The sequence below is a fragment of the Grampus griseus genome (genome assembly GCF_964374135.1).
Source record: "Grampus griseus genome assembly, chromosome: 18".
NCBI lineage: Eukaryota > Metazoa > Chordata > Mammalia > Artiodactyla > Delphinidae > Grampus > Grampus griseus.
This window is the reverse complement of record NC_139012.1, coordinates 58,898,819-58,925,721: the sequence shown is the minus strand read 5'-3', so window position 1 is coordinate 58,925,721 and position 26,903 is coordinate 58,898,819. Positions and strand designations below refer to the sequence as shown.

At 43.1% G+C, this 26,903-nt stretch overlaps 1 protein-coding gene across 2 annotated transcripts; it reads right to left on the bottom strand.

Moving 5' to 3' along the window:
- On the bottom strand, window positions 1-26,221 carry SLC25A30 (solute carrier family 25 member 30). 2 transcript variants are annotated; one of them, XM_082675582.1, is made up of 10 exons: window positions 26,129-26,221; window positions 14,317-14,438; window positions 12,646-12,793; window positions 8,694-8,788; window positions 7,688-7,773; window positions 5,807-5,902; window positions 4,991-5,115; window positions 3,581-3,719; window positions 2,146-2,226; window positions 1-1,210 (listed from the first exon to the last, which is right to left on the bottom strand). In XM_082675582.1, exons 2-10 carry the CDS (start codon window positions 14,378-14,380, stop codon window positions 1,169-1,171), a joined length of 876 nt encoding a protein of 291 aa, XP_082531708.1. In that variant the 5' UTR covers window positions 14,381-14,438; window positions 26,129-26,221; the 3' UTR covers window positions 1-1,168. The 2 variants fall into 2 exon arrangements, with proteins under 2 accessions (XP_082531708.1, XP_082531709.1); XM_082675583.1 differs by lacking the exon at window positions 2,146-2,226 and having other exon boundaries at window positions 1-1,189.
- Window positions 26,222-26,903: the final 682 nt, after the last annotated feature.

The window sequence follows — 26,903 nt, the reverse complement described above, 5'->3', positions numbered from 1 at the left end:
GCAAGTATTTTCATTCCAAACTGATTAGGAAGTCCAAGACAGGAAGTATTTTGACAAATGTGACCAGAACTAAAGTAAAACCCGGGAAATCTGGGAAAAAAAATCAACTCTTTGATTCACTTGCAACATTTTGCTACAGAAAATGTAATAAAACCTTAACCTCTTTCTTGCACAAGGCTTTTAACAAACGATCTCACTCAGGAGAAGCCCATGATAAAATGACTCTCTTCCATACACACGGACCATTTATTCTGGGATGATGGCTGTATGACAGCATGATGTAAACACACTAATCCTACAAGTCAAGTAGTAGCAGCTACTATCTTCTTCACCTGACCCTCAATATCAATAGATGTTATTATCCCCATTTTACAGATTGGGAAATAGAAACTTTGCTAAAATCACAGAGCAAATTACAAACATTACTTAAGACAGAACCCAAGTAGATTAATAACACCTCCCACCAGCACAGACTTTGCCACCTTCCAAGCCAACCTATCACACCATCATGAGTTTAGATATTAATGCTTTGTAACAATTCCTCACAAAGGTCAAGTGGTCAAAGGCTTAAAAATCACGTATTATAAGTGAAAGGTCCTGCCAAAATTGGAAATTAGAAAGCAGTGCAATATTCCAGGGATCTATATCCTGCACTGTTTATACCTGGGGTATACCAGGCCTCCATGTGTGAATTTCTTCAGCAGACACGAAGCCAAAGCCCCCCCAGAAGTTCAGGAACAATAACACCCTCTTGGAGGCTCTATTCATTCCATGGTTCCGAAGAGCTTCTTTCGAACAGTCTGGGAGTCTCAGCTATGAGCTGAGATGCATCAGGAGTTATTCTCCCCTGAGGGAATCAGTCCACAGTTCCTGATCTTCATGCAAGTTTTCTTTAGCAAGAAACATGCATTTCATGTTATCTTTGATGTCGAAGGGCACTTGAATGGTAAGGACTAGTGTCTGGATGTTACAGTCTATGCCATTAAACATCTGGTGCAGAGCATCCAATGCCAGGACACAGCAATCCGAGCTAACCCAGTCTTCACCTGTTGCTCACACCTCAGAATCTGTGGCGGGCCAAGCAGTGAGAAGCAGTGGGAAAGACAGGAAGCTTCGCTATTTCAGACGTGAGCATTTTCAGCGGGATGTCTCATGCAGTCTTGACTTGTCACAAATCCAATTTCTTCAACTGCTCATATGTCACAAAGAACTGCAGGTATTAGTTAAGGCTGACATTTTATGCCATCTTAACCCTAACGCATCAAAACAGACCCACGAATAGCACACCTCCTAACAAATATTTCTGGGCAGACCACATGCCATGGACATGATTAAACATGAGGGGCTCCACCCTCAACCACCCCAAGAGATCTCCCCATTAACCTTCCCAAGATCAGCTTGGAAGAGACAGACCACAACGGAGACACATAAATCCCCTGCATCAGCTCCAAAAGCTTCTAAGATTACATCCACACTGCTAGCTTTTCTGACTTCTAGGAAGACTTCACAGAACAGTAAATTCTGTGAGAAAGAGAAAGAGCAACCTCGGGGAGTTCTCCTCTAGGGCTGCCGGTAGGCAAGCTTGCCTGGGAGGGAGGCGCAGATAAACAAGGATGGTGCAAACTGACATCCCCTGCTTTATAATTCTGTCCTTTTATTTCTAATGAACTGTCTCTTCCTTCCTGCCTCCCACTTTGGCATAGAGGGAAAAGTGCTAGTCAGCCAAGTAATTCTGGGGCTGATTCCTGTCTGTCCTTAGGCGCTCTCTGAAATAAGCATTCTAGAACATGGCTGCCAAGCCACATCCTTCCCAAGGGTGGCTAGGGACTGAAAAAATAAACAAGTAAATAAATCCTTGTCTCTCCTCTCTCGGAAATCATAAACACTCTCAGCTCCTAGAGCAGAGTCTAAAGAAAAGTTTTTATTGCTACCATTGCCTTTCAATATCACCACCATTAAGCCACGTTTCACAGTGCCTAGCAGAGACTTTATACCTCCTGAAAAAGAAACTGAATAGTTATTTCTTGAATCAGAGGAACAGAATAAGAACCTACTTCTAAATTCTAATTAATAACATGACAGTTTATATAAACAACATTCTTCAGCTGTATCTTTTTTCAGATCTACTCCAACAGAAAAGGATACAATAATATTCCAAGGACCAAGTCTCAACCAATTTGGCCAAAACCCTTTATATAGAGCAAAAAACCCTTCATTCTTCCATGTCTGTTATAAGGGAGGGGGGAAAAAAGTTAACGTCCAACTTTCCAATGTCAAATATGCATTAATAATTAGTAGCCAGACTGAACTGATACATTTTTCTTAAAAACAAAATTCTATTTGGAAGGACTATCTAAGAAATCATTGCCCACTGCCTCTCTTCTTTCTTTAAAGGTTTCTGCATAGGTGAAGACAAAGGCTCTGTACCAAACTATCCCACACCCAAAGCAAACAGCAGTTGGATAAGAAATGAGATTTAATTCCAACTAGAGTCTATTGCCTCCTTGCCATGTGGGCTTACAGCAGGTCAGAAATAAAAAAAGGAGGCAATGGCAGTAAAGACGTAATTCAGAGTACCACTATTTCATGTTGTTGGATAGATAACATTAAGTGTCTTTGCTTCATTAAAGCAATATTTGAAGTCTAGGGATGCGCCAGCATCACGCCGGTAAACAGCAACCACAAACGTGGTCCCTCATCTTTGGCTGCCGGCAACCCAGCAGGGGAGACAGTCACAAACTTTCATCCACGCAGGAACAGTAGGCCCAATTATTTAAACTGAGAATTAAGGTTAAGATTCATGTGTTCCTTTGAGAGATGTCTGAATGAAGGATGTTCATTCCAGTTTGACTCAACAGGAAGGTGATACATTCTGGAAGGAGACACAGTTCTACTACAATCACAGGAAATATGACTATTTTCTCACGCTTCACAGCAGAGCAGAGATATAAGAAAAATGAACTGTCATTTCTAAATATTCATTTAGATTTTGTATTTAAAACATTAGCCCCTGTGTGGCAAAAACTCTGTACCATCTCAAGACTTTAGAGCATCACTCGTCTTAGTTATTTTAGCCCTCAAAATTCAGATACTCCGTTGGTTAAATAAATATAAATACAAATATATATTTGGGGGCCTGTTTCACGGATTGAAGCAATCCACTAGAATGTTGAAGACTAACTTAAATAAATGTGCTTACTTCACCAGTGTCCCTTATTATTATACTAACAAGGTTTTATTATTATGTCTATACTTATTATTATAAATGTATATGATGTTTCTACCTAACATTATTCCAGGCACTGTGCTATTTTGTAGGTATGATCTCAATGATTTTTATAATAATCCTGTGATGTAGGTGCTATTATTTATTGTCTCATTTCACTTGTGAGGAAACCGAGGTGTAGAGTCTGTACCTTGACCAAAGTCACACGATTACAAATGACAGAATCACAGGTTCATCAGGCTCTAAACCCTTGTGTTTTTAAATCCTGAAAAGAAACTCTTCAGAAGGCAACGTGGAAGCCAATGAGCCACGAAAGGCATTCACAACAGCGTACAGATGGACATCCCCGCTCACCTGTAACAAGCAATCCAGGGAACCTGTGTAGCCAGGGCATCTGCCATCTCGAAGGACTCTCTGATTCATCATACGTGTTCTCACCACATCAACAGGGTTTGAGGCCAGGGCCCCCGCCAGCCCACAGGTGAAGCTTGAGCTATAAAGAAGAGATCGTTTGAAAAATAAAGTTTAATACCCCTGAGCTGCAGCCCCTACTATCAAGGGCAAGAAACAGCCTCCTCCCAAACTAGGTTAAAGTAACAGGTAACAAGATGGAATATATGAGAATGAGGCCCTTATCTAAAGCATTGTTTATACTGGCTTATAAATTCCAGCCTCGGCTAAGAATACTTTTGAGGTTCTGGAATGTCAACGAATCATAGAAACAGGAAGGAATGTCCTCCAAGGACGATCTATTTCATCTATCTATTCACCTACAAACAGGCATCAGAGTAATTTTAGCCATCTCATAACTACATTGCTCTTAGAGATCAGAGAAAAAGATTTCCTCACTGTAATGTGATGCCCACCAGGGCCCTGGGTTCTACTAAACTTTCAGTCACAAGACTACCATAGACCAGCCCTGGTATCAACTAACACAGAGTAGGGTTTCACAACTTCAGCACTACTAACATTTTGGAACAGAGAACTCTTTGTTGTGGATGTCTGTCCTGTGCACTGTAAGATGTTTAGCAGCTCGCTGGCCTCCACCCAGTAGATGTCATTAGCACATAAGAATCAGAACAGTCTCCGAAACGGCCAAATGTCATAGAAACAGAGAGTCAAAAAGTGGTTGCCAGAGCTTGGGGTTGGGAAGAAGTTGGTAAAAGCGTACAAAAATGTCAGTTATGAGATGAATAAGGTCTGAGGATCTAATGTATAACACGGTGATTATGGTTGACAACACAGTATTATATATAATTTAATTTTGCTACGAGAGTAGAATTTAAATGTTTTCACGCAGACATAAAATGATGGATGTGTTAACTAACTCGATGAGGGTAATCATTTCATAATGCATACGTGTATCTAACCATATTGTGCACTTTAAGTATCTTACAATTCTACTTGCCAATTATACCTCAATAAAGCAGAAAAATAAAAAAATATAAAAATAAAAAGCAAGAGAATGCCAAGCATGATCGTAGCTGTATAATAAAGCACATGTAATATACTTTCGTAGACATATTTGCATATGCATAGAAAACACCTGAAGGTACATAATCAAACAGTTAACAATGGCTACCTACGTAAAGCGGTAAGGACATACTTTTTCCTGGTTTACTTCCGTATTATAATTTTTCAAATATGGGAATATAATACTTTTATAATAAACTTTCTTTAAAATGTCTATAAATTTGCAGCAAAGTTCTACCCTAAGCTCATGCATACCTAAAATATTAATTTTTTTAAAATCCATAAACATACAGGAAATGGGTATACACAGTGTCTCCCATCAAGCCCGAGAGAATAAGATGCTTCTTGGTGAGGTCGTAGACCGGCAGCTCCACACCAACAACAATAGCGGCCCTCTGAGCAGTAAGGGACACACCCTGGGTAAAAATATCAATAATAACAAGTCAGACATGTCTCCCCTACAAACTATGGCCAATTTTTACATTTTCCTGCTGGTAGGTAGAAATGTAGAGTGAAAGAGTAGAAAAATGCAGACGGTAAGAAGTCAGAAACCCCAAAGTCTAATTCTGATTCTGGCACTAACTGTACGACCTTGACCAGGACGAGTCACCTCTCAGAGCTTCCGGTTTCCTTGTATGTATGGAGAGGATCGGACTGGATGACCTTTAGGGTCTAATCTATGAGATGACAGTCCCTAGAATACTAGGAAATAGCATTCCATACCAGTGCTTGCCTAACAGTCTTCACTTAAGAGCCATGAAACCATACAGATCAAAAAAATCCAATGTAACTATAACCTCTTCTCCATAAGAACTTACGGGGAAAAAAAGCAAACAAATCAAGTATTCAACCCTCACAGAATTTCTTATATATGAATTTTTCGAAAGGTACTTTAAAATCACGACATACTCCTTATGTAAAATCATGACATTTTCACTTTTACAGATTAAGAAAATTAAGGAAGAAGATCTCTTCAAGGGCAGATGTCATTCTTCTTCCTTTACTCCATTATACCATTTGGATTAAATAAAATAATAAAAATAGGAAAAATAACTTTTTTTAAAAATGGGAAGAACTAAGTCAGTTGGGTCTGTTTTTGAAGCTTACCTTCCAAAGTCCTCTTGTTCCCTCTTGCTGGTAAATGTGAATGAAGTTGCCTATCATTCCTCCTTGAAGGGAGCTATTTTGTGCTTGCATCCGAATCTAGAAATTAAAGACTAACGTGAGAAAGAAACTAGCATGTTTCTCCACAAATGCAGACTTAAAAAAAAAAAAAAAATTCAATTTGTTGTTTAGTGATCATTAAAAGAAAAAAAACTGTAATATAACTATTACTACAATGCTAGTTTAAATTTATCAGGATTGGTTCTTAGGCACTTTAGAATCAACAAAAAGCATCTAGTAGAGTCCAGTCTTGCATGCAGTAGCTCGTTAAGTGTCAAAAAGAAATTTTTTTTAAATAGTCTTTTAAAAAGGAAAGAAAATGGCATATCTCCCTCTAGGTTACTAAGTAGGAAAGAGAGAATATCATGGTTAATTCTAAAGATTTAACATAATTTATGAGTATCCAGTGTACCTGGCAGCACTAAGCATTGGTAAGCACTTTTCTTAAATTAGTTACTCCAAGCCCTATTATTTCCAACCAGCCAAACCCTAAGGTACACAGACGTGCTGGCCAAAGGATGGCTGTGTGATGTCCCTCACACTCTGTTACACAGGAACTTACAAGTGAACTTCACAACTGCCATGGAATTCACATGACCAATATTCCAACATAAAAATAATGTTTGATGTAGCTCTGCATTTTTAAGAATAAAAAGGGACTTCTCACTAAAAAACTGGTACCTTATTTTGGTTTAGGGAGCACATGCATTACCCTCTAATTCTACAGAGAACTGTTACTGCCAGGCTAACGTGAGAAAACAAAATGCAGGAACCGCCTTTCCACAGCCCTGATACAGCTTTAAGAGGTTAACAGGAGTGTGGATATTCTTCTCTAGCAATTCTACCCCAGCACAGGGTAAACTCAGGGCAAAAGGGCCTGGTCCTTCTATTCACACCGCGTGTAACTGTAGTGCACCCAACACCCTGCTGCATGCAATGTTGATGTTGTCAGAATCTCCTGTTAGACTGAAAGCTGAAGGCGGGGTCCTTGCCTGACTCACTTTTGGATTCTAAGCATATAGCACACCAACTGGTGCAAGGCAGAAGCACAGTGAATGCTGCTTAAATAATGGGGGAAAGAAAAAGAATGAGGGAAGGAAAGGAATATCTTCAGAGGGTGTGACCAATAACTCACACCTGATTTTGATTTTCTTTAATTAGTTAGTCCCTTGCCTTATTACAAAAAGGATTTAAGGAGGCTGTATCCCTGGTATTGTTGATAAAGTCATCTAATGCGTTATGTCTAATTGTAGTTATGTAAATATTTTCATTACTATTTCCTGAAATCAAATTAGTGGAAAACGTAACGCCTTCAGAAACGGTCACCAACAAGCTGCCTAGACTGCTGTAAAGCTTGCAGTCCATCTATTTTATTTTAGTTTTCATTTTTTGGCTGCGTCGTGTGGCTTTCGAGATCTTAGTTCCCGGACCAGGGACTGAACCCGCACCCTCAGCAGTGAAAGTGCCAAGTCCTAACCACTGGACCAACGGGAAATTCCCAAAAGCCCATCTATTTTAATGAACCAATAAAAACAAGGGAGATTTTCAATGAAAAATGAAATTCAAATGCATCTAAGCCTAATTTTCTTTTTTCTGGTTAATCACCAAAACCTCCAAAGTCTCCAAAAATGGGTCCTACTTGTGAGCTTATCTGTATCACTGGGAAATCCACCTAGTGCATGTTTCTGAGTCTTCACGACACTAAAACTGTAAAGATTCACACATACACAGTATATGTTACATTCACAGATTTTCATTATCTGTACGTTGATTACAATAAGAAAATGCAGCGTGTGCCTGTAAGACATAGATAGCACTGCTTACTTTCAAAACATCAGTTGGATTAGCAATGGTTGAGGATATGACTCCAGAGAGAATTCCACAGACCACATTTATCAGAAGGGTTTCATCTGCAAACAAAGACATATTATTTGATTCTTCATATGTACAGGACTCTTCATATGAGTAACTCATGTATAGGTGTAATTCACTTACACATCACTTGTTCATTTAAGAGACGAAAGAAATACATGCTTAATAAATCAAGTAATTTTCAAAGGATTAGGGATTTTGCTGGCTGAAGGGATTTTGCTCAGCAAAATTTCTTGACACCTAAAAAGGAATGTGAACTATCACGCAAGAGTAACCATGGGAATCATCATGGAAGTGAACCATAATTCACATTTGTGTGTAAGTACAAACCACTGTAATTAAGACGAGGTCGTACACCAACTGGTAGGAGAATAAAAGATACCCTCCTATGAGATAAGGTGGAGATAAAATTTTAAAGCACATCACACATATTTAATTTGAAATGTATTGAAGCACTTTTCAAACATCTTTGCTCCTGGCTCACTGCGCTCATAGAACAGTGACTAGTGCTTATCTCTTTGTAAAAAAGACAGAAACTTCTAGGGATTAAAGCAAAGTCGAATAATCAACCAGCAAGAGAACATCAGAACTCAGAGCTCTTAATACTAAGAAAATGTAGTCACTGCTTTCCTGAAAAATAGGTGATAATTCCTACGATTGTAGAGAATTTTAAGTGGGCTACAACTACAACAACATACCCTCTAGTCTGGACATTGTGGAAACAAGGACAACTCATTAAGACGTTTGTAAGATAGCTCTGTTGCCCCCCTAAATTCAGCTGATATCCGACTTGCTTATTTATATAAGCAAGTATAATTCATTTAGATTTTACACCCAACCCAAAGTTCTCCTCTACAGTAGTAAAGACACAAATAAGAAAATCGATCCCAAACCACTTGAACAAAAAGACAAACAACCTACCTCCTGTCCGTAAGTGGAAAGAGAATTCCCCACTCACCTTCCGGGCGCTCGACAAATAACCGCTTCAAGCTCTGGTAGGCGCCTATCTTGATGGTGCCATAGGAAGCCTGGCGCAACATCGCAGGAGCAATCCTGCCAAACCAATGGGCAAAGGGACAAAAAAATCTAAAAAACCACTTAAAATCCTCTAGAAGACACACATAGGAGACGTAATCATGTATCTGCCTTCCACAATCAAACTACACTAAGACAGATTTCTTAAGAGTTTAAAATCCAGCAAAAATATAGGTGGAGGACTCCCCTGGTGGTCCAGCGGTAAAGAATCCGCCTTACAATGCAGGGGACGTGGGTTCGATGCCTGGTCAGGGAACTAAGATCCCACAGGCTGTGGGGCAACTAAGCTCACGCACCTCAACTAGAGCACTAGTGCCACAACTACTGAGCTCTCGCACCTCAACTAGAGCCCGTGTGCTGCAAACTACAGAGCTCACGTGCCCTGGAGCCTGCATGCTGCAACTAGAGAGAAGCCCGTGCGCCACAACGAAAGATCCAGCGTGCCTCAACGAAGATCCTGCATGCTGCAACTAAGACCCGACGCAGCCAAAAATAAACAAACTAAATAATAAATAGGGACTTCCCTGGTGGCGCAGTAGTTGAGAGTCCGCCTGCCGATGCAGGGGACGCGGGTTCGTGCCCCGGTCCGGGAAGATCCCACATGCCGCGGAGCGGCTGGGCCCGTGAGCCGTGACCGCTAAGCCTACGCGTCCGGAGCCTGGAGAGGCCACAACAGTGAGACGCCCGCGTACCGCAAAAAAAAAAAAAGAAGCCACCGCGATGAGAACTCCACGCACTGCAATGAAGAGTAGCCCCAGCTTGCTGCAACTAGAGAAACCCCGCGCACAGCAACAAAGACCCAACACAGCCAAAAATAAATAAAAATTAAATTAAAAAAAATAAGTAATTAATTTAAAAATATTTTAAGAAAAAAGTTAAAAAAAATTTTTTTATAAAGGTGGGTTCTGGGACTTCCCTGGTGGCGCAGTGGATGGGAGTCGGCCTGCCAATGCAGGTGACATGGGTTCGATTCCTGGTCCGGGAGGATCCCACGTGCCACGGAGCGGCTCGGCCCGTGAGCCACGACTGCTGAGCTTGCGCTCTGGAGCCCGCGGGCTGCAGCTGCTGAGCCTGTGTGCCACGGCTGCTGAGGCCCGCGCACCTGGAGCCCATGCTCCGTGGCAGGAGAGGCCACCGCAATGAGAGGCCCACGCACCGCAATGAAGAGTAGCCCCGGCTCGCCACAACTAGAGAAAGCCCACACACAACCAAAAATAAATAAATAAAAATTTAAAAAAAAAAAAAAAAAGGTGGGTTCTTGGGAGTTCCCTGGCAGTCCAGTGGTTAGGACTAGGCACTCTCAATGCCAAGGGCCCAGGTTCAATCCCTGGTCGGGGAACTAAGCTCCCACAAGCCACACAGTGGAACAAAAAATAAAATATATGTATATGTGTGTGTGTGTGGTGTGTGTATATGGGTTCAGTTAAATGTGTGCAAGTTATTAGTTCCCTAAGTGATAGCTCAGCCCCTCATGTTTATCCTCAATGAAAACACACGGAGTTCTATTTGCCCATTCACATTATAATGGGAGGGCTTTCCTTTCTCAGGACAAAGCACCTGGTGAAATGTGGCCTCTGTAGGCATCCTCCAGGGTTGCTGGAGCTCATCTCCCACCTCCCTGGGGGCCCTGTTCCACTTATTCCCTCTCCCTCCTCCAGGACCCTCCCCACCCCAAAACCACCCTGTGGCATTCATACTCGCAGGCTCTCCTGCCACACTTCCCACCTCCTTCTCAGATTGCAATGCGGCTTCCTTCCACCCTCTTCATCAATAGCCCCCTCACCAAAAGGGGCCCAAGGGACATCTCTGTAGCTAAATTAAATGATGCTTTTCAATCAGCATCTTATAAAGCCTCTCTGTCTTTCCAGTATTTGCTATGGTCCACTCTTTGTCCTGCTTGCAGCCATCTCCTCCCTGAGCTGCCATAACTTCACTCTCTCCAATTCCTCTTCTTTCTCTGCACATCCTACCTCTGTCCTGAGGGGCCCAGGAGTTCTGTCCTTCCTCTCTTCTCTCACGGCTCCACACACTCCCCAGATGAGCTCATCTACTCGCATGGCTTCAACTGTCCAAAGAGTCATGACTCCTAAATTCATGTTTCCAACACTGATTCCAAGATGCATTTCCAGCTGCTTCCCAGATTTTTCAATTCACATGTCCTACACCTACCACCAGAGCAAGTGTCTCACCCAACTAATTATCCTCCCTCTCCAAACAATCCGCTCTCCTCTTCTGTGTCCTAGACCAAGGAATGGTACCTCCATCTGCACACTGGCCAGAACCAGAAAGAGACACTAGCCTGTCTCCTCCTTCCCCACCACCCCTCATGTATGAGGTCGTACACTATGTCGATCCTCTGCCCTAAACAGCCTGCCTTCTTTCTCTCCACCCCCAAGACAATTCCTCAGGTCAGATCCTTGTCTCTGCTTCCTATGTGCCAGCCTGCTTCCACTGTCACTGTCTCTCTTTCTCCCAATGGCAGGCGGGAATTTTTTACAACGCAAACCTGATCATGTCAGTCCCTCTACTCAAAACCCTTCAGTGGCTTCTGTCTGCCACAGGTATAGTAAACTCACACTTACAGGTACCGGGCAGATGCTATGAGCGCGTGAGGCGGGCTGAGTCTAATTGCACACCTACGCTATGTGAGTGCCAGAGGTTTGGTAAACCAGAGAAAGCATCCTTAACACCAGTTACTATTATCATAAGTGACCCAATGTGGGCCCAGATGTTAGCTTTCTTGAGAAGATCGAATGGTTTTTATGTTCAACTTCTCGCATTTAAAAGACTGGCTCGACTGAAAGACAAAAACCTTTGGGGACCCGTGGGTGGGAGGGCTGTGAGACATCAGTTTGGGATCTGGACCTGGTCCTTCAAGATCAGATCCAGGGCCTCTTAGTCTGGGATTGATGCCCTGCCTCAACCAGAGTCTAGTACTCGGCAGACGCCACTGTAATCCCGTTTGCACACCTGCAGTCCCCACTCAACCACAGTTCCTTCAGGGCAGGTGGCTGCTGCCGATTCCCATGTGTCCACCCAGATCCAGTCTCGCCCCTCTCCGTGCTGCTCTGTGCCGAGGCTGGCGCCATGGATGACACCACCCGGCTCCCCTGCCAGCTGATTCCAGCCAGTAGAAGATGGGAGAGAGGGAGAGAGGGAGGGAGGGAGGGGGAAGAAGCGGAGGTATTTCTTCCTCTCCCTGGGCACTAGCAAGGCATCTCTCAACAACTCCTGTTGGGTCCTTCAAGGCTCCAGCCCTAGTAGGCTCTGCTAACATCATTCCTGTCCTTGTCTCTCTGGTCCTAGGCTTGGTAACAATTTCTCATTTTGCTAGTTTCTAGGTACCTCAAAATCCTTTATTCGTTCCCTTAACCCTTAAGTAGCCCTTTCATTAATCTCCCTTCATTTAAACCACCCGAACGAACTGTTTCCTGCAGGGCCTCTGACTGACATAGGCAGGATCCCGCCTTACTCACTCTCCTATCCAGTGCCTGCAGTACACTGGTCGTTAAATGTTGGATTAAAGAAAAGCTGTTCACTGCAACTCTTACCTATGGAGAATATCATATCATTTTCATTATAGCAAAAACCTCAGTAATTCAGAATAACCCAGGGGAAGGGCTATTAAAACAAATGTAATTTTTGTATTATTATCTGTATTTGAATATAATGAAAAGTTTCACCACAACACTCGCTACATTAAAACACATATATAGAAAATAAAGTTGAAATGAAAAATGAAAAAAAAAATCAACGATTGCTACTTGCTCTTGAATACACCCCAAACTTGTATTTTTTCTCTATGAAGTCTTAGTGTGAAGTCTGTTCATTTGAAAGTTCAACACTGAAATATAAACACACGAAGGTCTACTTACCCTGAATACAGTGCTTTTAGGCCTTCCTCTCTGCCTATCCTCACTAACGCATGCAATGTTCCTCGATACCTGATTTCTTTAAAGTTTGCATCATTCTTCTGGCCTTGAATCTGGAGCCGTGTCTTGGTTAAATCAATTGGAAAAGTACCTTAAAATTTTTAAGAAGGAAACGTTTCACTTAATAGAAAGAAATTTCACTAAACAAAGGATACACAGGGATACATTACTGAGGAAACATTCAGACTATAACGTAAACTAAGAAACAGAAATGGCAGATACTCTGCAATCTTCCTATTTAAAAAAAAAATTAGGAACCAAAAGATTTTTTTAAATCTTTTTAAAAATGCATAACTGTGTTTTCTGTACATTTTTATTTATGTCCCATCTTATTCTACCTAGGATTTGAGGAGGCTGCACTGCTATCAAAAGTAGGTACATGGAATGATTTACACAAACAGGAAATCCACTTTCAAATATAAGTTACTGGGAACTCCCTGGCAGTCCTGTGGTTAGGACTCAGCACTTTCACTGCTGGGGCCTGGGTTCAACCGCTTGTTGGGGAACTTAGATCCCGCAGGCCGCGCAGTGCAGCCAAGAAATAATAATAATAATAATAATAAAATAAAAATAAAACGTAAGTTACTATTTTTCACACATGTGAAGGCTGATACGGGGTTCAACATGAACGGAGATAAATGCATTTTCTAAAGGAATTTCTCACCTGTGTGTTACAGCCTAAAAGTGACTCGGTTAATGTAGGTAAAAACGTTTAATGTAGTACCCAAGAGATAGTCCATCCAAACATATAAACCCAAACACAGTAACCTTGAGTCACTGTGTCGATGAATCTACACGGGGAGCCTAAGCCAGTGGTCGGTGGTTAATGTGCCTCAACCCCTCAGCCCAGGTCCCCACTGGCTCCTCAGGGGCAGCCTCTGTCCCAGGACAGCAGCGATTCAGCCCAACACCTGGCACTTGGCAGCATCTCAATCAACATGTGTTTTGTTTTGGTTTTGGCCACGCCACACAGCTTGTGGGATCTTAGTTCCCCAACCAGGGAATGAACCTGGGCCCTGGGGCAGTGAAAGTGCAGAGTCCTAACCCCCACCCCCCACCCCGCCGCCACCATCAATTAACATGTGCTGAATGAATGATCAGGGGAATAAACAAAGGAACTAATAGGATCTGACTGGAGCTGAGCGGATGAGGAAGTCACCAGCAGGACATGAACAACAGGCATGATTAGAACATGATGACACGATGACAGTCACTCGCCTCCGGCTCAGGAAGGCCCTGGGGCTCCCTAAACCTCTTTTAAAGCCAAATGTGTTAACAGTGATGAAGCTGGGGGAAAAGGACAAGGAGAACAGGACAGATGGCATCCAACAATGATGCATGAAACTTCCGTTTGAGCAACAGGTCCAACTGTCTCCCCACTGAACTTTCAACCCTAAACTGCTAATAAGCAGCCCAAGTCACTATTTCGTCTTAAAAGTATCGCAAAGGAAGAAAGAAATTGTGAATCCTGAGATTCAGTGTTTCATAATCTCACATTCTGTGCCTGAACTACACTCACACCGTAAGTCTTATGACACCCAACGATCACATCCATAAGTTTCAGCCTCATCACGTACAGCAGGCAGCTGACCGGCCTCGCCCTGGGCTCCTTACCGCACTCCGCTGTGATGGAGGCCAGGCCTCCGTACACGAAGGGCTTCCAGTTCAGGGCTGACATGCTCACCGCTGTCCCTTCTCCTTTGTTCACAGACGCATAGCCTCCAACAGGGTTTTTCCTGGACACAAAAGTAAGGTGTTTCAATGCTGTAACTTCTCACACAGGCAGTTTCTTCTTCTTTTTTTTTTTTTTTGTGGTACGCGGGCCTCTCACTGCCGCGGCCTCTCCCGTTGCGGAGCACAGGCTCCGGACGCGCAGGCGCAGCGGCCATGGCTCACAGGCCCAGCCGCTCGGCGGCATGTGGGATCTTCCCGGACCGGGGCACGAACCCGTGTCCCCTGCCTCGGCAGGCGGACTCTCAACCACTGCACCACCAGGGAAGCCCCAGGCAGTTTCTTCTTTAAGCTCGTGTTTCACTTGGAGTGAGCACTACCAGATGCTACCCCTGAACCCTGCCCTCACCCACACATGCACGGTTCCCAAGATGATCCTCACCTTATAAAGGAAAGCACCCCTATTTCCTAAACCCCAACTCACACCATCAGTTGCCTTAATTCTAACCCAGGCCTTAAATAAGCCGATATATTGATATCTTGATGTGCGTTGATTAGTGTAGTACAATGGAGGTGATTTTCTGGGTAGTCCATGTTATCTTAAATCTGTTCTTCACTTAATAAATATTTGCCATTTGCTTGCCACTGTCTTAGTGAGTCCCTCCCAGGAGGTACTGGAGTCTTTCAGATACACAGAAGCAGAAAAATGTTGCAACCCAGCGTCACAAGCTAAAATGATACTTACTTAAAATGACCAAAATGAACCTGTAGTTTATAAATGTTAGCTCTCTTCTCTTACTCACGTTATGTTACTAGCTGTGAGGCGGCCCGGGATGAAGGAACGAGGCAGACTATGGAGTCAGGGCCTCATCACCCCCTTCCTAGTAAACTTCCTGTTAACCTCTAGGTTTTTAAATTCTCCCTCATCATCATCATAGTTGAAGCAGCCAATACAACCAATTGGGGTAGAGTCCACACCTTTACTCATGCCTACTGTGGAAATTAAATACAAAAAAGACACTCACGGGAGGTGGAGTCAAGATAGTGGTGTGAGAAGACGCAGAGTTAGCGTCTCCCCACAACTAGTGCGCCTGCCTGGAGACTCTGACGCTCAAGGAGACGGGAGGGACCCCAAAGTGAACCAGTAGGATGTAGGGGGACTGAGGGGAGAGAAGGCGCGGAGGCCAGACAGGATCGGCGCCCCTGAGGCCAGATCAGGAGAGGCAGGCGGGAGGGACTCTCCTGGAGCAGCGGGAGAGGAGTGGAGGGCGATTGCCCCGCCCACTCAGGCCCCGGGAGCCTGCTGAGCTCCCAGGCCGGTACCCCACCCCCCACCCCCCACCCCCACCCCACCCCCGCCAAACCCCATCCAGGCCACGTGGGTCCTGGGGGCATAGGAGGGAGGCTGGGGAGATCAGGAGAGGCAGGCTGAAGAGGCCATGCAAGAGAAGCGAGAGGAGTGGAGGGTGCTTGCCCCGGCCACTCAGGCCTGGGGAGCCTGCGGGGCTCCCAGGTGAGGTCCCCTGCCCTCTGAGACCAGGGCTGGGGGGCACGCATAGGCCCCTTCTGTTCCCCACAGCCCCCCTTTTCCAGCCCTCTGCGTCCTGAGCATTGGCCCCGCCGAAACCTCGCCCTTGCTTAGGCCCCGCCTCCACAGCCAAGGACTTCCCCCACACTTGGTTTTTTCTTTTCCCTCCTCCTCTTTATTTATTATTATGGTAAAGATGCACCTTCCGGTTGTTGATTCATCTATATTTTTATTTTTATATTCTTCCTAACATGTCTGTTAGTTTCCTAGTCAAATTTTATTTTTTACTTTGGTTTTTTTTTTTTTTTGCCACCCCAGGCGGCTTGCGGGACCCTGGTTCACGAGCCCAGAGTTGGGTTGAAGCTCCTGCGGTGGGAGGTCCAAGTCTGAACCACTGGACTAACAGAGAACCTCATACCCCAGGGAATAGTCATCAGAGTGAGGTCTCAAGGAGCTCCTCATCTCAGCACCAAGACCCAGCTCTACCCAACAGCCTACAAACCCTAGTGTTGGAAGCCTCAGGCCAAACAACCACTAAGACAGGAACACAATCCCACTCATAAAAAATAAAAAAATAAAAAAAAAAAGAGACGGCAAAAATATATATCACAGATGAAGGAGCAAGGTAAAAACCTACAAGACCAAATAAATGAAGAGGAAATAGGCAAACTACCTGAAAAAGAATTCAGAGTAATGAGAGTAAAGATGATCCAGAATCTCAGAAATAGAATGGAGGCACGGATGAGAAAATACAAGAAAGTTTAACAAAGACCTAGAAGAACTAAAGAACAAACAAACAGAGATGAACAACACAATAACTGAAGTGAAAAATACACTAGAAGGAACCAATAACAGAATAACTGAGGCAGAACGAGTAAGTGAGCTGGAAGACAAAACGGTGGAAATAACTGCCAAGGAGCAGAATAAAGAAAATAGGATGAAAAGAACGGAAGACAGTCTCAGAGACCTCTGGGACAACACTAAACGCACCAACGCTGGAATATAGGGGTCCCAGAAGAAGAGAAAAAGAAAGGATCTGAGAAAATATTTGAATAGATTATAGTTGAAAACTTCCCTAACATGGGAAAGGAAATAGTCACCCAAGGCCAGGAAGCACAGAGAGTCCCATATAGGATAAACCCTAGGAAAAACACACCAAGACACATATTAATCAAACTAACAAAAATTAAATTCAAAGAAAAAATATTAAAAGCAACAAGGGAAAAACAAAAAATAACATACAAAGGAATCCCCATAAGGTTATCAGCTGATTTTTCAGAGGAAACTCTGCAGGTGAGAAGGGAGTGGCAGGATATACTTAAAGTGATGAAAGAGAAAAACCTACAACCAAGATTACTCTACCCATCAAGGATCTCATTCAGATTCAATAAAGAAGTCAAAAGCTTTTCAGACAAACAAAAGCTAAGAGAATTCAGCACCACCAAACCAGCTTTACAACAAATGCTAAAGAAACTTCTCTAAGCGGGGGAAACATAAGAGAAGAAAAAGACACACAAAACCAAACCCAAAACAATTAAGAAAATGGTAATAGGAACAAACATATCGATAATAACCTTGAATGTAAATGGATTAAATGTCCCAAAAAACACAGACTGACTGCATGGATACAAAAACAAGACCCGGAAAATTTAAGAAAACTGAAATTGTATCAAGCATCTTTTCTGACCACAATGCTATGAGACTGGAAATCAATTACAGGAAAAAAAACTGTAAAAACCACAAATACATGGAGGCTAAACAGTGTGCTACTAAATAATCGAGAGATCAGTGAAGAAATCAAGGAAATAAAAAAATACATAGAAACAAATGACAACGAAAACATGACAACCCAAAACCTATGGGACACAGCAAAAGCAGTTCTAAGAGGGAAGTTTATAGCAATTCAATCTCACCTCAAGAAACAAGAAAAATCTCAAATAAACAATCTAACCCTACACTTGAAACAACTAGAGAAAGAAGAACAAAGAAAACCCAAAGTCAGTAGAAGGAAAGAAATCATAAAGGTCAGAGCAGAAATAAATGAAACAGAAACGAAGAAAAAAGAGAAGATCAATAAAACTAAAAGCTGGTTCTTTGAGAAGATAAACAAAATTGATAAACCCTTAGCCAGACTCATCAAGAAAAAAAGGGAGAGGACACAAATCAATAAAAGTAGAAATGAAAAAGGAGAAATCACAACTGACACTGCAGAAATACAAAGGATTATAAGAGACTACTACAAACAACTATATGCCAATAAAATGGACAACCACGAAGAAATGGACAAATTCTTGGAAAGGTACAATTTTCCAGGACTGAACCAGGAAGAATTAGAAAATATAAACAGACCTATCACAAGTAATGAAATTGAAACCATAATTAAAAATCTTCCAACAAACAAAAGTCCAGGACCAGATGGCTTCACAGGCGAATTCTATCAAACATTTAGAGAAGAGCTAACACTGATCCTTCTCAAAGTCCTCCAAAAATTGCAGAGGGAGAAACACTCCCAAATTCATTCTACGAAGCCACCATCACCCTGATACCAAAACCAGAAAAAGATATCACAAAAAAAGAAAATTACATACCAATATCACTGATGAACATAGATGCAAAAATCCTCAACAAAATACTAGCAAACAGATTCCAACAGCACATTAAAAGGATCATACACCATGATCAAGTGGGATTTATCCCAGGGATGCAAGGATTCTTCAAAATACACACATCAATGTGATACACTACATTAACAAATTAAGGAATAAGAACATATGCTTTCAATAGATGCAGAAAAAGCTTTTGACAAAATTCAACACACATTTATGATAAAAACTCTCAAGAAAATGGGCACAGAGAGAAACTACCTCAACATAATAAAGGCCATATATGACACATCCACAGTAAGCATCATACTCAATGGTGAAAAACTGAAAGCATTTCCACTAAGATGAGGAACAAGACAAGGATGTCCACTCTCACCACTATTATTCAACATAGTTTTGGAAGTCCTAGCCACGGCAATCAGAGAAGAAAAAGAAATAAAAGGAATACAAATTGGAAAGGACGAAGTAAAACTGTCACTGCTTGCTGATGACATGATACTATACATAGAAAATCCTAAAGGTGCTACCAGAAAACTACTAGAACTAATCAATGGATCTGGTAAGGCTGCAGGAAACAAAATTAATGCACAGAAATCTCTGGCATTCCCATACACCAACAGCAAAAAATCAGGAAGAGAAATTAAGGAAACACTCACATTTACCACTGCAACAAAAAGAATAAAATACCTAGGAATAAACCTGCCTAAGGAGGCGAAAGAGTTGTACTCAGAAAACTATAAAACACTGATGAAAGAAATCAAAGATGACATAAACAGATGGAGAAATATACCATGTTCTTGGATTGGAAGAATCAATATTATGAAATTGACTATACTACCCAAAGCAATCTACAGATTCATTGCAATCCCTATCAAACTACCAATGGCATTTTTCACAGAATTAGAACAAAAAATTTTACAATTCATATGGAAACACAAAAGACCCCGAATAGACAAAGCAATCTTGAAAAAGAAAAATGGAGTTGGAGGAATCAGTCGCCCCAACTTCAAACTATACCACAAAGCTACAGTAATCAAGACAGTATGGTACTGGCACAAAAACAGAAATATAGATCAACGGTACAAGATAGAATGCCCATAAACCCACGCACATAGGGGAACCTAATTTACAACAAAGGAGGCAAGAACATACAATGGAGAAAAGACAGACTCTTCAATAAATGGTGCTGGGAAAACTGGACAGCTACATGTAAAAGAATGATATTAGAACACTACCTAACACCATACACAAAAATAAACTCCAAATGGATTAAAGACTTAAATTAAGACCAGACACTATAAAACTCTTAAGAGTAAAACATAGGAAAAACACTCTTTGACATAAGCCACAGCAAGATCTTTTTTGACTCACTTCCTAGAGTAATGGAAATAAAAACAAAAATAAACAAAAGGGACTTAATTAAACTTAAAAGCTTTTGCAGAGCAAAGGAAACCATAAACAAGACAAAAAGACAACCCTCAAAATGGGAGAAAGTATTTGCAAATGAAACAACAAAGGAGTAATCTACAAAATATACAAACAGCTCATAGAGCTCAATATCAAAAAAACAAACAATCCAGTTAAAAAATGGGCGGAAGACCTAAATACACATTTCACCAAGGAAGGCATACAGATGGCCAAGAGGCACATGAAAAGATGCTCAACATCACTAATTATTAAAGAAGTGCAAGTCAAAACTACAATTAGTTATCACCTCACACCAGTCGAAATAGCTATTATCAAAAAATCTAGAAACAATAAATGCTGGAAAGAGTGTGGTGAAAAGGGAACCCTCCTGCGCTGTTGGTGGGAATGTAAATTGATACAACCACTATGGAAAACAGTGCGGAGGTTCCTTAAAAAACTAAAAATACAATTACCATATGACACAGCAATCCCACCACTGGCCATATACCCTGAGAAAATCGTAATTCAAAAGGAGTCATGTACCACAATGTTCACTGCAGCACTATTTACAACAGCCAGGACATGGAACAAACCTAAATGTCCGTCGACAGATGAATGGATAAAGAAGATGTGGCACATATATACAATGGAGTGTTACTCAGCCATAAAAAGAAACAAAATTGAGTTATTTGTAGTGAGGTGGATGGACCTAGAGTCTGTCATACAGAGTGAAGTAAGTCAGAAAGAGAAAAACAAATACCATATGCTGACATATAATATGGAATCTAAAAAAAAAAAATGGTACTGATGACCTAGTTGCAGGGCAGGAATAAAGATGTAGACATAGAGAATGGACTTGAGGACACGGGGTGGGAGGGCGAAGCTGGGGCGAAGTGAGAGTAGCATCGACATATATACACTACGGAATGTAAAATAGTTGGCTGGTGGGAAGTAGCAGCACAGCACAGGAAGATCGGCTCAGTGCTTTGCGAGGACCTGGAGGGGTGGGATAGAGAAGGTGGGAGGGAGGCTCAAGAGGGAGGGGATATGGGGACACATGTATGCATATGGCTGAAGGGCTTTGTTGTCCAACAGAAACTATCACAATATTGTGAAGCAATTATACTCCAATAAAGATCTATTAAAAAAAAAAAGACACAAATGTTGCCTTCCATCCTCCTTTCCTTGTATAGGTCCTCACTCACTGTGACATATATGCACGCACCTGCCACAGCCAGGCCCCCCACATTCATTCTGTGTTCTGCAGTTTTATGCGATTTCCGTCGGCAAATCTGGCCTTGCGCCAATTAACAGGAGACACATGGAAATTAGCACACTTCTCTGTACATACTATCAACTCTAATTCTTGTCAGTTTAAAATAAAATCCTAATTTACTATAGTCATTGGCAAGCAATATGCCCAATGTTTTTACTTCCGCACGTTTGGGAGTGTTCCCAAGTCTGTATTTCCCAGGAGACCTACCACAAGTCACCACTGCCAAGAACGTCACTTCACAAGATGGCCAAGGGGCTTCCTTACACCACGAGAAAACAAAGGAACTCAAAAAGGACCCTAACAGACATACAGATACCTGTTCCTCATCTACAGACATTAACCAAATTCAGAGTGGTTACAGATGACTAAGGTAGAAGGCTCCCTGAGCATGGAACTTAAAAAATCATCATGTTTTATGTATTTCAGTACCAAAGAACAAGTCCTGCTCCCCAAAACTCATCTCACTATTAGCCTTGAAAAAGTTTAATATCTGTGCTTAATTCTTAGCCTTACTAAATTCATAACTAAGGGAACGATTAACACTATAAGTTACAGACTATAAAACACATTAATAATAAATCCAATAATTCATTACTGTCCTCAACCCATTCTTGGGTTTTGCCGAGTCCAAGTTAAAAAGCAAAACAGGGCTTCCCTGGTGGCGCAGTGGTTGAGAGTCCGCCTGCCGATGCAGGGGACACGGGTTCGTGCCCCGGTCCGGGAAGATCCCACATACCGCGGAGTGGCTAGGCACGGCCGCTGAGCCTGCGCGTCCGGAGCCTGTGCTCCGCAATGGGAGAGGCCACAACAGTGAGAGGCCCTCGTACCGCAAAAAAAAAAAAGCAAAATAACTACATAACGTTAGTGTCTGGAAGCACTGTAACTTGCCGTTACAAGTGTTCAACATAAATGATTTCAGTGGATCTCCCCTCAAGTTTGGGATAGGACAGAAAAAGAGACAAGGAAACCCAGTTTCAGGAAGGCAACTTGTCCAAGGCCACATGGCTGATGGGGCAGAAGTGGACCTCCAACCCCCAAATGCTTTGATCCCAAGCTTAGTGTTCTTTCTGCTACCACCTGAGGCTGGACATGATCAAAAAGGAGTGATGGCATTTTAATTAAGGAGAAAATATTACCAAGCACCTTGGAAAAGGTACTACTGATAAGATGTACCTTAGAAACAATGAAAATGTGCTTTAAGAGAAAAGTCTTAAGAGAAAAATATATAGTCAGAAGGTAGTCAATCTAAACAGTTATAATTAATTTTTCCAATACACAGTATACAAAGATAGTATTCGTATTTTTTCCCAAAGTTTTTTTACTGAGGTGAAATTCATGTACTGCAAAATAAACCAGGGAAGTCCCTGGCGGTCCAGTGGTTAGGACTGGGCACTTTCACTCACCGGGCCAGGGTTCAATCCCTGGTCCCCTGGTCGAGGAACTAAGATCCCACGAGCCGCACGGTACAGGCAAAAACAAACAAACAAAAATAAAATAAACCATTTTAGCAAATAATTCAGTGGCACTTAGTACATTCTAATTTTGTACAACCGCCATCTCTAGCTAGTCCCAAAATACTCCAGTACCCCAAAAGGAAACCATTAAGCAGTTCCTCTCCATTCCCCCTCCCCCTAGCCTCTATGATTCTTATTTTCTTGGCTGTGATACTATACATGCATCAAGCATCTCTGTGGAACACAAGACTCCTTATTAGTAGTTCCTAATCTGGCTGAGGAGCTTCTTAAAAGTAGACACACAGATGCCCCGGCCACTGAATGAGGGAAATCCTAAGCATCAAAGAGTCAAATAAATGATGGCCTTGGAATACGTATCACTTAAAATTAGGTAGTTGATTAGGTAGTGTTGACATTATAGCCGGTTCTTCTTGGCATTCACCTTATTTAATAGAGATTTTTTTCCCTACAGTGTATACATAAACGTATATGTACAAAATAGACACACACACACAAGATGTCCTCTAAAATGTCAGCAAAAATGTTATTCGGAATGGGATTACAACTTCTGATCTCTAATTAGAAACAAAACATTTTTTAGAAACTATGTCGTCGGGGGGCTTCCCTGGTGGGGCAGTGGTTAAGAATCCGCCTGCCAGTGCAGGGGACACAGGTTCGAGCCCTGGTCCGGGAAGATCCCACCTGCCGCGGAGCGACTAAGCCCATACACCACAACTACTGAGCCTGTGCTCTAGAGCCCTCAAGCCACAACTACTGAGCCCGTGAGCCTAGAGCCTGCGCTCCGCAACAAGACAAGCCACCGCAATGAGAAGCCCACGTACCGCAACAAAGACCCAACGCAGCAAAAAATAAATTTATTTTAAAAAAAAACAAACTATATTGTCATGTGACTTCATGCCATCTCATCCATTAACTTTCTGATTTCCTGCCAATACTTTTGCCAGTTTAAGTTTAATGAGATCTGGCTACTTTTTCTTCTGTTGGTTTTGATATTAAATTTTTAGTTAGTTATGATATTAAAACCCAGAGGTTCTGGGTTATACTCATATGAAACTACTCAAGTAGAGCTCGACCTTGTTGTGGAATTGCCTCCCAGGGTTTTGAATCACATGGGATGAAGCACACATCTATTAGTTCCTATTCAGATATTACCCCACAATAACTTATCTTCCACAAACAAGGGTCCCCCCTCCAGTATCCCTGGTTAAACTGTAAGAAAGTACAGTCTATTCACTACAATGTTTAAAAAGTTAACCAAGACGAGGGTAAATTAACTTTGGGGCTCTTCTCTTTTCCTTTCCCAAAGCTAGGACTAGCTTCCTGAGCAGTTAAGACTACCGTGCCTTCCCAGGTTACTGTTTGCAGAGTCAAATAAAGAATAAGTAAGCTGTACTGGCCAGGGCAAGCGGTGAAGGGCTTCAGTTATCTTGGGCTGAATTCTCTGTTCAGTAAACTAAACCACTTCTTCGTTTTTGAGCTCTTTGAGGGGTTCTCCTCACACACATTCCTTAACTTGCCAGCTCAATTTTTGGGAAAAATCCCAACGCTACTCAAGTGTCAAGACTAACAGGCCAACACAGTCAGGGAGATTGATGTGTCCCTTAGCGATCACTAGTGTCTGAGCAGCAGCTCAGCCTGAGACTCAGGGAAGGAAGGGCTTACAACCTGCAAAAGTTCCAGCTTCCGGCACGGAAGTGGCTATTGATCGCTTGCTACTTTGTTCTCCTCTTGGGGCCCTACCTTCTAGCCAAACTAAAACCCAGAGACCACCTCTCTGTGCTGCACTATGAACACAATACTGTCATTATTAATACCTGACATGTCAGGTACTGCTATATGTCTTCCACATGAAGGATTTTATTTAACCTTCACAAGCCTATGAAATAGGTATCATTATCTCATTTCACAATTGAGGAAAGACAGCCTGAGAGAGGGAAAGTGACTGTGCCTAGTCACACAGCTAGGAAGTACTCAAACTGAGCTCTCCCTGAGGCAAAGCTGATCCTTCCTCTATGTACTACAAAGCCAAACGCTATTTACCAAAGGCTGTTAAAAATACTGGCACAAATAATAAGAATACAATAAAAAGCGGTGGGTGGGAGGGTAGTTAATTGACATATTCAAAATACAGGTAGGGTTTTCCCGAGCGGGATGTACAAAAATTTTTATCTATTTAACAACCAAAAAAAGTGTTTTCTGAGCCGAAGTGTCTATACAAATTAAGAACTACAAAGGATTCTCCCTACACCTAAGATATATGCTAAAGTTACATTCCTCTCTACTACATTTTCTATAACAGCATTTATTTTCTCCTTACCTCATCTATACAGCTACAAAGAGAGGGAATTAAAAACAGTAATTGCTGCTGGAACTTCCGAAAGCTTTCCAAGTTTCTCTTATATAATCAATTCTGGCTAAGTTCTTTCACTTTTACTGTGCTCCCTTTTCAGTCCCTAATCTTAAACCCCAATCCAGTCTCTAAACTTCTGCGCGCTCATAAATCTTTGTTCCTCGCAGGGCTGCCTTTCATGGCTTTTTCTTATTTCTCATTCTTTTTAAAGGTACGGGGCGAAAAATAAGCTCATCAGACTAATAACACGTGGGATTTGAAGGGAATCTTAGAAATTTATCTTATTTCACGTGAATTAACTAAGTCCATGGTCACAGAGCTTGGCAGCAGCAAAGTCAAGAACAGAATTCATGCCTTTCAACTTTCCTCGCCAGAGGAGGAGGCCGAATCTCGACTCTTGCAGGGCAGTTCGACACGTTTTGCTATTCCTGCGCAGGAACAATGCCATTTCAACTGTTTTACACGAAATTACTCACACCTAGAATTACGCTAAAATCCAGAGCTGCATTAACTTTCCGAGCAAATGAATTCAACCGGTCCTTGCTAACGTGAGCCAGCCTGGTGTGTTCCAGGAACAATTCAAAGTACAGAAAGCCTTTTCCCATAGTAGGCAGCTCACGGATGCCCGGGCTGCACGCTCTTGAATGAACCGCAGGTGTGAGGGATGCAGAGGCAGGAGAAACGCACCTCGGCGGCAAGGGCACACACGCCGAGATGCCAGACGGGCCTCACGCCTGATCTCGGTGACGCTGGAAGAGAAATCACCCCCTACGCCACCGAGTGATGAGGGCCGGGAGCCGGCTCTCCTGCAGAACCGGCCCGGCCGCAGGCAGCTGCAGCCCGAGGAGCAGGGCCCACGCCGGAACCTCGCGCCCCACCGAGCCAGGCCCCGCAAACGAACCGGAGAGCAGAGGTGGCCCCTGGGTAGGGCCACCGGCGCCGGGGCTCTCCGGGACCGCGGCCGACCAGGGGGGCAGCGCCGCCGCGTTGGGGCCGGGAGTTCCGCGCCAGTGGTTCTGGACACCGGGGGGCAATGGAGGGCGGGCCGGAGCAGGGGCGACCCGGAGCAGGCGCGGAGCGGCCAGCGCGGCCCCAGCCGGGAAGTCAGACACTTACCGGGTGGCGGCTGCCCTGCACCTCCTACTCCCCAGGCGCAGCAGCAGCCGTTTCCAGCGGCCGCACGGGAACTGGAGGAAAGGTTGGGGAGCGGCGGGGTCGGCCCAAGAGCCCGCGCGCAGCCCCGCCCCGCCCTGCGCGGCCCCGCCCGCAGCCTTGGCTCCCATTGGCCGCTCCCGGCACAGGCCACGCCCAGGTCGCGCGCCCGGCAGCCGGCGGAGAGGGGCCGCAGAGGGAGTGGGCTGCGGGACTCCGGCTCGCCGCTGGCGGGGTTAGGAGCTGTCCGGACTCGGTGACGCCTCCGACGGCCTCGAGGTCAACTCTGCGGTGAAAGAGAAACTTAAGAGCCACGGAAGAGCCTTCTCAGGGTGCTGATTCTTTTTGCTCACGTGAACCTCTGCAGTCAGAAGGAAGTAAACTTTCACTCCTTTTTTTAAAAAGTCAGCTTTTTAGTGTGAAAATTTATAAACCGACTTAAGACTTAAACAGTATACCCTGCACTAAATTAAATGCTAACATTTCACAGTATTTGCGTTCTCTCTCACTGTATAGTTTTTTTATTACCCCGAACCATTGGAAAGTTGCAAACAACACTGCTTCACCCCCAAAATACCTCGGCATTAGAACATGCAAGAAATTAAATACCATTTCAGTCAAATCCAATATACTGTCCATATTTAAATTTCCTTTGTTGTCCCTAAAGGTCTCACACACACACATTTTTTTTTTCCAGTTCGAGATCTACCCAGGATTCGTTGCATTTGATTTCATGCCT

Coding starts and splice junctions, on each gene's coding strand:
- SLC25A30 (XM_082675582.1), bottom strand. CDS start 14,380: ATGTCAGCCCTGAACTGGAAGCCCTTCGTGTACGGAGGCCTGGCCTCC. Junction 12,794..14,316: donor CTCCATCACAGCGGAGTGCG/GTAAGGAGCCCA, acceptor AAAAATTTTAAG/GTACTTTTCCAATTGATTTA. Junction 3,720..4,990: donor ACTGTGTATACCCATTTCCT/GTATGTTTATGG, acceptor TCTTCTTTATAG/CTCAAGCTTCACCTGTGGGC.